The 12,202-nt window shown below is 35.9% G+C and overlaps 1 protein-coding gene across 1 annotated transcript in view; it reads left to right on the top strand.

Annotated features, from left to right (window-relative positions):
• Positions 1-9,178, top strand: part of zgc:154142 (CUB and Tryp_SPc domain-containing protein) — a 64,977-nt gene extending 55,799 nt beyond the window's left edge. The window contains exons 16-20 of the mRNA XM_022684685.2: positions 1,020-1,203; positions 2,147-2,365; positions 3,534-3,674; positions 5,129-5,353; positions 7,332-9,178. Coding sequence (XP_022540406.2) covers positions 1,020-1,203; positions 2,147-2,365; positions 3,534-3,674; positions 5,129-5,353; positions 7,332-7,492 — 930 coding nt within the window. The 3' untranslated portion in view covers positions 7,493-9,178. The remainder of the gene's footprint in view (positions 1-1,019; positions 1,204-2,146; positions 2,366-3,533; positions 3,675-5,128; positions 5,354-7,331) is intronic.
• Positions 9,179-12,202: the final 3,024 nt, after the last annotated feature.

Here is a 12,202-nt window from a genome sequence, read left to right as displayed (position 1 = left end):
GTATGTGTTTCACCATCTGTGTAAACTACAGCATTTCTGATTTCTTTACTGCAGTGTTTTGTTTGATTTTCAGTTTTTATGTGACTCAAAAACTTTTAAAATGAAAAACAGACAACAGAAAGGATCACAGATTTAGATGCATATAAAATAAATCGAATGGTTTGAGTCATTTACGGGAACAGAAATGTTATTTTATTTTCTATTCTGTTTATTGCTTATGTAAATGGTGGGTTTGTGCATTACTGCAGGTTTTAAACGCCTGACGTCTGTTAATTTCAGTCAGTGGTGCATCTGTGTTTTTTGGTGCCAAGATAGCAATAAGCTAGAAATATATCTGAAAAGCAAGTCATTTTCCGTCCACCACGCCCATAAGCGTATATATACAGTATTCGTGAAAGGTGTGAAAGATAGCAGTGAGCATTGTGACGCACTTTGCACAGGGTGTAAGATTAGTGCCTTTAGTGTAACTATGTCTCTTTTTGTAAAGCTTTGTTCCATTCAATCAAAAATGGTCCCAAACATTATAATAATGATATTTTTTTCCTTCTTGCACAGTAAGCTAAATATTTAATTGGTAGAAACTCAAATATATAAATATATAGTGCCAATCTGTTTTTTTAAGCACATTTTTATGATGAAACATATTTTTATCAGTTGATGTAGCATCCCAACTAACTAAACAAATTTTTGATTAGTAAAACATTTTCTAAACACCACAATTAAGGTTCTTAGAACGTTCAAACTGTAAGGTTTTCTGGATGTTCTTCGATTTTTTTTTTATTGAACATTTTAAATGTTCTGGTTACATTGCTTCAGCATCACTTGTGTCAATGTTTAAATTTGTAGTTTTAGGACATGATTTACATGTAAATCACTTAGGATCAGTAAGAGTGTGAACTCTTATAAATAAAGATTTTATAAGGGATTATAAAAGTGATCCCATCAGAATGTATTTTAAAGTCCTGGTAAACCCTGTAGGTAAATAAACTGTATGTGTTCTGGTTCCCTCTGTGTGACAGGGAGACTCAGGTGGACCCTTCGTGTGTCAGGCCAGCCCCTCGGACCCCTGGCAGGTGCATGGCATCACCAGCTTTGGTCCTATTGGCTGCATCATGGACAAGAAGCCCAGTGTGTTCACCCGCTCGTCTGCTTACCTGCCCTGGATAGAGAACGCTATGCGGAAGGATGTTTACAGCCGCCTCAGTATGTTAGCATTGCTTAGCCATATTAGTGAAATCCATCAAACAATTTATAATAATTTATAATCGTTTATAAATTATTAATAATGGTGAATTATGGTAAATTATCAGGTTTACAACAATCAACTGCTTGTGAGTCAATTGGACAATGTTCCGATGTACATTCAACAATCAAGCACAATTACATAATATAAATATTCCATAGAATGCATTGATTGAGTTATTAATTTATTGTTGTTTGACATGTCAATTCCATTTAACTTTAAAGCTGTATATATATTTGGATAGTTTATGGCACTGTGAGGGCCTCTTCAACACCACCAATTGTCCAAACAGCATGATGTTTGGTTAGCTAGCTTAGCTGAAGTGATTGTAGTATGATCTGCTAGGGTTAGCTTTTAGCCTAGCACCCAGCTTTCCAAGCTGTCCCCTGGCTTGCGCAGCTTTCCTCATGCCTATGTTGTGAACTCCTGCAGCAGTGCTTTCACTTGACCAACTAATTTAGCATTATAGGATATGTTTTTACCTTTTACCTACCTTGATCATTAAAATCCAGCTTAGTCCATCTCAACCAGCTGATTCCAGAATAAGGTATTGCATTTAGTTTCAAAAAGGGTCTGCATAAACCTTGGGGGTGTTAATAAAATAAGAATTGGCCTGTTTTACTTGGGTTTGAGTCAGAGTTTGTTACAATTTGTCAGTTCTACGCAACATATATTCAACTCTTCCATAGTCAAATCAAATCAAATTATTTTTTTTCAACTGATGTTGCTGCAAAGAAGCTTTACAGAAATGTGGTAGCAGACAAAACACTGAACATACAACACAGAAATACATGAGCTGAATAGCCACAGCAGCTCATGTATTTCTTTTTCTTTGTTTCTTTCCAATTTCCTCCCTCTGTATCACTCTCTCTCTCTCTCTCTCTCTCTCTTTCTCTCTCTCAGGTTCTGGCTGTGGTGGTCAGAAAGAGCTCATTGGTTCTGCTGGTAGTTTCTCGTCTATGAATAACCCTCAGAGCTACGAGAACCTCGCCCGCTGTCAGTGGAACATCATCGTTCCTGCAGGAATGCGTGTGCATCTCCACTTCCCCACGTTCTCTCTGGAGGAGAGCCAGCTGTGCCTCAACGACAAAGTCTCTATCTCAGACCGAGTTGGATCTCTGGGTAGGTCAGCTTTCAGAACTGCTGTATAAAGAACTTGAATTCAGTTAGCTATTAAAAGCAACACAGTTTTACACAGCTTGTCTAGTCCCTGTAGAGAAGTATTGCTAATAGAATAGAACTCTTTGGAACAGAGAAGCATGAACCTATCGAGAACTGAGCTTTGGAACACTTGAACCGTGTTTTTGGAATGATGAGAATGAGATGAGGTGGTCAGGTGATCATCAAATGAACATCCTAAAACCTAGAAGAAAAGCTGTTGTCAATGACTGCAATCAAATCCTCACATCCAATGCTCCAAATTCTACACTGTAAGCCTGTATAAGTTGAATTTACTTAAAACATTTGAGGAAACCGGTTGCCTTAAAAAAGATAAGTAATGGGAAATACAAACTTAAGTTAGCATAACTTGATGTAACTCTTTATTTTTGTTATACTGTAAGTTAAGTTTACTTAACTTTTTAAGTCAGCAGTTTTCCTATTTTTTTTAAGTAATGAGGAATAAATTGGATTTAACTTTTTTATATAAGACCTAATAAGTTGAGTTGGCTTTACTTTTTTTATGGCAGCCAGTTTGGAATTTTTTTTAAGCAACCAGGACTTAAGCAACCAAAACTTGAGTTAGCATAAATTAAAACATCAAATTATTACAACAAAAAAAGAAGTTGATTTATTTGTAAGGTAGCCCAGGGGGAATCACTACAATGATGGGGAGTGTAACAAACTGTTGGACACACCCAGTATGCAAATAGATTGTGACAGAAGCCAATAGAAAAGAAGCTGTTAATGGCAACAGAAAAACTCAAAGATCTCAGTTTGAATGTTTATGTGCCCACAAACGTTCAGCTAACTCAAAATACTTGAGTAATGTTTAGAAATATACAATTTTATGGAAAACAAACTTAAATCATTTGAGTTTAAACAACTTCTGGGTTTACAGTGTATAGTAGAAATGATTCCCTAGGCAGTACTGACTGTCGCTTTTTTGCTATAACAAAATCAGTGCAAATACCCTTACTTTTGTCCATATAGTGTAGTACCCAAACTATCAGAATAAATCAGAATTTATGAATAACTTATAATACATGCATGTATTAATGTACAGTATGTGTGTGTTTGGCTCTAATATAATGATGGTATTGTGTATATTTTGTGTTGTTTCTCCCTTTAGGCACTCACTGCAGCACCTCCCCTCCAGCAGACCTGGTTTCAGCTGGTGAATCCCTCACTGTTCAGTTCTCCTCCAATGACAAGGTGGTGGACACCGGCTTCAACGTCACATGGAGAGCTATAAACCCAGCAGACATCAGCAGTGAGTCACACCCAGACAGAATCACTCTTTTGCTTTTCTGTAATCGAAACACAGGATAATGGGCCTTATCGTACACCCTGTACAAGGCATGTGGCGATGCTCATTGGTATCTCACACCCAGCCAACAGTTTATTTTTTACACCTTCCTGAGTCCTTTCTGTCAGCATAGCTTTTCAATATGTCTACGCATATATCTACCCTGATGGACGTGGTGGTCTGGAAGTAAAGTGTGTTCAGGTAAATTTCAGGTGTATTTCTATCTTGGCAACGGAAAACACAGGTGCTCCACTGACTGAAATTAACCTGGACAGATGTCAGCAGTCAGACGTTCATTGCTATCTTGGCAGTGAATTGCGTGAACACTGCGCATATACCCCTGTTTGTTATACATGAAGCAGTGCACAGAGCCAACTCAATTTATATGTCATTCTCATATTACTTTTGTCAGTTTTCTCTGCTGAGAAGCGTTGGACACGTTCAGGTAGCTGCGCTGTTAAAATAGCAATCCGCCAAAGTCAGAGCATACCTGACTCTTAAATGACAAGTGACACGCTGATTGGTTTATTTCATGTTACGCCCAAAACAAATCTATGAATATTTAACAGAGTTAGTTCATGCCTTTTTAAGCATTTCGAGCTGCACAAGGTGTACTTTTCCCGTTGTTACAATAGCAAAGACATACCAACACAACCTAAATCAAGCTGCACGGTGCACTAAAGTAAGGCCTTATGTCATTTTATTATTAGTTTAATATGAAATAATAGTATTCAGGATCTATTATAGGAATATAGGAATATTCTATTTATTTTAAAGTATGTAGAAAATCATTGACAAGGTTTTCCTACCTTTGCTTTTTACTTGAAAACATTATAATTTTTCTGGTTAATATAAAAAAAAATCATTATAATTACTATAAAAAGATTTATATTGACCATAAATCAGTATATTTTACGAATCCTTTTAAAGTGACAACATTATTAATCTATGAAAATTGAATAAGACATAGTAAGATTGATGAGTAGTTAAATCTGTACTGTTTATGTGGTAACATTTTAAAATAAGACTACCTTTATAAAGGCTTTATGAGTGGTCATAAATTAGTTATTACTTAGTTTGCCAATACTTTAAAACCCATTAATAAGCATTTGAAAAAAAAAATAAAATAAATAAACTTATTTATAAACCATGTATAAACCCTTTATAAGGGTAGTCTTATTTTAAAGTGGTACCATGTATGTTATTTCATATATAACTGAAGACATGAATACGAAACTGGTAGCTAGTAAATAGCTTCATATTGATGTAAATGTTCACAAATCGCATCATAAAAACAAAATAATAAAAAGGAATCAAAGTTGAATACATGAAGTGTTCGAATAGTTTCCTTATAAACTGTAAATGATTTTTAGACAATCCTCCTTTTTTCATAACCCCTGTTTCTCTTCATTATACAGATGTTGTTGGATGTGGTGGAGAATTCACCGGTCAGCAGGGAGAGCTCCAGTCACCAAACTGGCCAAATAATTATCCTAATCAAGCTGTGTGCACCTGGACCGTGTCCAGCCCCTCGGCCACGAGCCTCCACATCGTCTTCACTCACTTTGAAGTGCAGGCGGTCAACCTCCTGGGCAAATGTGTGGACTTTGTGGAGGTCTTTGATGCTGCTGGAGTTTCTCAAGGTAGGAGCAGATACTTATTATACTAATGAGAGAAATTAGTAGTTTTTAGGCCAAATTTACTGTAGTGAATATTAGTGAAATTAATGTTCAATACGGACTGAAAGAAAAAAATCCAGGCAACCGGAAGCAAAATCAGAATCAGAATTGTTCTTGCTACTAAAGAACAGTTACAAATCTATGAGACTGAGGCTAATTAGCTGTTGTCTGAAATGCCAGTTAAATCCATTAAAAGAAAACTAAACCCTCTGATTTTTGCTGACTTCATCCTCAGCTCAAATTTGAAAAAAAAAAAAAAAAGGGAGGGGTAGTTTGGGAGGAGCACTGGGTGATGTATGGGTTTAGAGGCAGGGCAGGAGGGAGAGCTGATTGGCTGAGCTGCAGCAGAAGCAGTGTGCCTCTGATAGCAGTGAGACGCAAATGGTTGGACGTCGTCAGCAGGGGGGCGGTATTATTGATTGTCTGATCTGCATCATCCTCGCCTATAACACAGTTGAACCTGAGAAGGCGCTGCAGAGCCAGAAATTACCACAATAAAAGCGTTTTTAAAGGTTAGGAAATTTCAGAAATTTCAAAGAAATACACTTCAGCTGTTAATGAGAAAAATATGATTTAGTGTTTAGAGGCTCTTTAAAATCTAAAAGTCTGTATGTGAGACAATCCACTCTATTTAATAACTACCCAACATATTGACATTGGCTCCTTCTATTTACAGTAACCGTACACAGTCACATTACTACACACTACTTACACCAAATGTACACAGAATTATGCTATTCATAACTAGAATTGTGTAACTGTGTGCATTTAGTGACAATAATAACTGCATACAGTCTGTGTAAATAGTATAGATGCACTAAAATTAACATTTTTGACGGAAACCAAATAAAATGAAACATTTAACCAAAATAGCAAATAAAAAACAGGACTTTTTTTGCAGTTTTTCATCAGTTTTGCCACTTCTTTTCACCACTACATGAATTAAACAGCCTAAATGTATTTTATAAAGCAGTTACAAAAGTAAAACTGAATTAGAAAAATATTCAACACTTAACATTTTAACATCCCAGCAGACATACCAACAAAGCTCAATATGATTTAAAACAAATTAGTGCTTGTTCAGCATAAATTATTTTGCCTTTTCAGTTATTTATCTGAATAATGTAAGTGCATTTTTTTATCATAATTTTCATTGCTGAATATCCAGTGCATCCCTAGTAAATATAAGTGATGTCATTATATTTATTGTATTTTTTGTATATAGACAGTATGTACACTGTACACTTAAATATTAATGAAGACAATCTGTAGTTTGTTTGTTTTTCACATAAAAAGGTGTAACCTGTTTGCTTCATACACTGTAATCCCCGAATAAGTTGAATTTACTTACTTAAATTTGAGGAAACCGGTTGCCTTAAAAAAGTTAATTATGGGTAATAAAACCCCAACCTTTGCATAACTTAGAACATCAATTTATTACAACAGTGTGTAGGGGGAATCACTACACACTAATGGTGAGTGTCAGAAACTGTTGGACACACTCAGTATGCAAATAGATTGTGACAGAAGCCAATGGAAAAGAAGCTGTTAATGGCAACAGACTAAACTCAGTTATAATAAGTTGGTTCAACTCAAAGATCTCAGTTTAAATGTATATGTGCCCAAAAATGTTCAACTAACTCAAAATAGTTGAGTATAGTTTAGAAATATCCAATTGTATGTAAAACAGACTTAAATTATTTGTGTTTAAACAACTTATGGGTTTACAGAGTAGTAGCTAATAATAATTTATAACAGTTATTTATGATAAATAACGACCCAGTCTCATTTCCCAAAGCTAAATAACAGATATTCACCCAGAAAAATGACCCAACCTCTAAAGCAATGCCTGAAACCTACAGAATCTGAGCTCCATCACCATCTGCTGGTAAAAAGTTGATCTGCACTTTGTAAATTCCTTGATTTTTTGGTTGTTCTGCAGGTCAGTTCTGTGGAAATGTGCCACCGAGTCTGAACATCACCGGAGACAAAGCCATCATCCGCTTCCGCACCAACGCCACAGGCCAGAGGAAGGGCTTCCGTGGATACTGGACCACCGATCCCAACGTTGTTCCAACTTCAGCCCCTCTGCCACTCAAATAAAGGGTGTGAGCAGAGATAACCACACCCTCACACTCTTCCTCTTAATTGTTTAGTTAATACTGTAATTTAGCTTTATAATCTTTACTCTCTTTTTAACTGTGTCACAAAGACACAAGGCCTTGGAGGGTGTTTGTACATTTTTCAGGAATCAGGAAGCTCAAAGTGAGTTTATTAACAGCGAGAGCTGTGAAGAGAACGTGATGCTGAGTGACAGAGAAGCTTCACTAAAGTTCTTCTCTTCTGGGACCAATACATCTGGCCAGGAAAGCTTTCTATCCCCTTTTTTTACCTTCTCAGAGACTTTACGACACTTAAGGACTGTTTGATACACAAAGACTGGTTAATTTATTCATGAAGGACACAGAGCTGAACAACACCCTGAAGATCAGACTGGCTGAAGCTGATCACGTCTTCTGAGCTGGACAACAATCTGGACACTATATTATTAAATATTATTTAACATAGTAATATTGATAGATTCCATCCAACTGATTCAGATCCTATTGATTTACATGTCATTTGCATACAGATTTAATTGTTTGGATGGAGTCTGTGTTGGGTTACGGGAAGAAAATGCCCCTCTCCTCACATTTTGTTGCTCTCTCTCTCTCTCTGTCAAACGGGCCAAACCGAGGACAGGCAAACACAGATACCAAACAATTTATTACACAGGGAAAAGGCTTAAAGAGGTAGTCAGAGACAGGCAGGGTCAGTATCAAAATGGCAGCGATAAAAAACAACATACCAGAGTAAGCAGGCAAAAGGGTCATTCACGGTAAATCCAAAAGGAAGAGGGCAAGGCAAAAAAGGGTAGTCTAAAGATACAAAAAAGAGGTGATTAACACGGAAAAACAAGGAAAAGAAACACTTATTAGAGGAGCTAGCAAGCTAAAGGGAACAAAGGAAGCAAGGAGGTATCTATACAAGGCAGTCCAGGTGTGAGCAATCAGAAGTTTGGCGAGCGTGAACGCAGTAGTGTCACGTGAGCAGGCAGACTGACTGGTCAGGACTGACACTCTCTGTGCTTTTTATGATAAAATTATACTTTTACTTTTAAATATGTTCTAGGAGCCTGTATATCTATATAGAGTTTATGTGGATAAAGCATTGAAGGAAATATATTTAGCACATAAATACCTTTTCAATTTGAGATTATGTACCTGGGGTATGGGTGTGGGAAGGGCCAGATAAATATTTGTTTGGGGTTTTGATATCTGCTGCTAAAAAAAAGTTGTTTTTCTCATAAACCTTCTTTAAGAGACAATTGGATTGATCTAGCGAATGAAATTTATACTATGGAAAAAATTTCCATTTCATTCCGTTTGCAAATGAAAAGATTTGTCAAGCCATGGTTGAAATGGGTAATTTTTGTTTTTCCTGCTGTTATTATAAATGTAGGAAAAATGTTCTAAGGGACAAAATTGATTTTGGATTAAAATTAATTGTGTATAATGTAGCTGTCCAATAAAAAACAAGTATCTCCAAAACAGCAACTTTACAGGAGAGAGAAAAAACCTTTGAAACTTTCAATGTAAGTCAATGATTTTGAAGTATTTCTATTGGGCCGTTCATCAAAAAAATTATGAAGTAATCTAAAAATCGACAAAAAGAGATACTTGTTTTTCATTGGACAGCAATGATATGCTAAGATATGATAGTCTCTTAAAATAAAGAATTAAAAAAAGATGACTGGCACTAAAACATTAATTTTGTGTTGCTCATACAAGTAAAACTGTGCTAATGAACCTTTTATGTGTTAAAACTTTACTTTAAATGTTTTACCTTAGTGCATTAATAGCTAATGCTTGCAATGGGATAACTTGCTTTTGTTTTTTTCCTGTTTATGTACATTCCTCAATATAATTTGTGATGTTAAATCTATATTTTTATCACACTTTTAATATGTTTTTAAAGTTCGGTTGGACAGCTCACACAAAAAAACTTAAATTGTATTAAATAGTGGGGAAAAAACACATGACTAGTAGACTATAGACGCTTTGTGTCTCTGCCCACAACGGAGGCACTGATGCCCGCCGGGCACTTCTGCTACGCCACTGGCTGGGGAGACGAGAAAGGTCAGAGAAGGTCTTCAGAAATGACACGACAAGAAACTGTCAACTAAGCACATTGAAAAACACTCATTTAACACTCCTTATGAACCTCATTAATGCTCTTGCTACTGAATGCAAACAAATCCTCACAGCAATTAAACAAAAATTTTAAACAAAAACTTTACAATAAGGGTGCCGTACATTAATTAACAGTATTTAAAATGTAAAAAAACAGACTTAAAATGTATTATTACTTTATTATTACATAATTATAAACTGACATTTTTAAACTAATGTCTCAGTTCACGAGTTAACGAGTGTTAATTAATAATTAGTTGAGATATTACTGAAACGTTTATCAATGCTTATTACTATTGTAAGTGCTGTTAATTGTGACCCTTATTGTAAAGTGTTACCAGTATATCTAGTAAAAAAGCCTTCCTTAGACAGTAGAGACAGTTACTTCAACAAAAGTGGGATACATTGTTTTTTAATGCCTTTCATTTCAGAAGAAACGAAGAAATGATTGAGCAGGTGACCCTGTATATACTGCTACTGTATATACTACATGCTGTCCTATATGTCATTTTTTTTGCGGTATAAGGCACACTTAAAATACTTTAACCCTTGCGGGTGTTCGGGTCTGTGGGACCCGTTTTCATTTTTCATCAAATGATACAAAAAAATATTTTTCTAACTCAAACTCCCCCCCCCCCACACACACACACATTTATATTACATACAGTATGTTTGGCCAAGGGCTAATAAACATTGCTTCATTTGTAAATTTGAAACTAAACAAATTTTCTACTCATGAGTTAAATTCATTTTCTTTTACATTTTATTAAAAAACTAATAAAAAAAGAGTAGCACTTTTTAAAAGAAATGTAACATAAGAAAGTTAAAGAGCAAATATTAACCATAAGCTGTTTATATTGCTTGCAATTTAGGTGAAGCAAGCATGTGTAAAGCATTTTAATATAAAATTGCTTAATTTTGCTGAATTAAATACAAGTAACAAAGTAAACAAGTAACAAAAATATGAACACCACACAAGGGTTAAGTACCAGTCATACCAGCCAGGTTGTAAGGAGCAGTAAAGCCACTCCGCTGAAGTACAGCTTCATACAGAAGTTTCAGAGAAGTTTCTCCAGCACTAAGGCTGGAGCAGTATTAGCATTAGGCACTGACCACAGCGCTAGCTCTTTCACCATTCAGGGGTGAGTATATTGTACTGTAGTCTGCACATTTTCCGTGTTAAAAAAAGTTATGTGGGACGAATCGCTAGCTGATAGCGCCCTGGCTTACCGGAACACACTTACCGGAGCTATCGGGTGGGGTTTACTAGCGCTAAGGGCTGCTAACTGCCTTAAATTATTAGAAATCTTAGCTTACTGTAAATAAACGTAAGCGTTTTACTTGCCCAAATAAACAGTTTTCAGGAGAGAAATCTGTGTAGATTAACATACAGCGCTCCTTCGACTTTAAAAGATAGTGTTTTTTCTTTTTACGAATTACAGTTTTGTTTACTTAGGTGCTTCCCCTTAGCTTCCCATTAGAAAGGTAACATGGCAACACTGTTTTTCCTGACTAGTGTTCCTTAATAATATAATAATTTGCACCTAATAAGTTGGTCCACTTTATGTATGAACAATACGGTACTTTATTTGGAACACCTGTATTGAAATACCTACTCAATTATGCAATAATTTTGTCAGCCAATTGTGAAAAAGCAGTGTACGGCATAAAACCATGAAAATACAGGCCAGCAGCTTCAGGTAATGTTCACATTTGCCACCAGAATATAGAAAAATTGCGATCTCAGTGCATGTTATAATTGTTGGAGTCAGAATGGCTTATTTAAGTATTTCTAGTACTGCTGATCTACTTGAATCTCTTTTTGTACCTTAAGACAATAGAGTGCATAAGAAGCTTCATCTTTTTGGGGCACACTTACTACACAGGCATATTTAATGTCCATATAGAATAGCTGAATCTTCTTCCATCATATTTTTATGGCCAGCGCAGCAATCTGGCTCATTTGTATGCCTCCGGGGCTCAGTTAGTGAGACAGGTTGATGGTGAGTAATGATGTTAGACTACATCTGTTGTTCTGAGCTGAATTTAAACACAGCCATAGGATGCCTTTTGATGTATTTTTCGAGAAATATATTCATGTTAACTCTTTCGTTGCCATGAGTCAATTAAACAGATCTGAGAACTGAGATCTGAGGTAGCACCTATAGACTAAGTCTGGCTATTTCTAAATAGAGAACCATAAATCTATAAATGTCTTTAATATTATTATTTATGTGGTTATATCAGGTGTGCTGTCTCTAAATTCAGCTCCTGTGGTTGTTTCACAGGTAGTCTGATCCTGGTAGCATCCCCCTCACATAGTGCCCTATGAGACATGCAGCAGATTTGTGCCGGCTATGAGACTTAAATGACTATACACTTACTGTATGTCAAAAATATAATTGTCTTTTTAACAAATTTATGGACATTTATGGAACTTTGATCTTCATTTTAACAATACTGAAAGAGATACCAGCCTCTGACATTAACGGGCAGGAAGATTTTCTACTTCTCCATGCAGAATTCTTTCAACTGTGTGATTTTTTTAGGTTCAGTCTCCTATCACACCATTAGATACAAC

Source organism: Astyanax mexicanus, chromosome 7, assembly GCF_023375975.1.
Source record: "Astyanax mexicanus isolate ESR-SI-001 chromosome 7, AstMex3_surface, whole genome shotgun sequence".
NCBI lineage: Eukaryota > Metazoa > Chordata > Actinopteri > Characiformes > Acestrorhamphidae > Astyanax > Astyanax mexicanus.
This window is presented reverse-complemented; position numbering and strand designations above follow the sequence as displayed.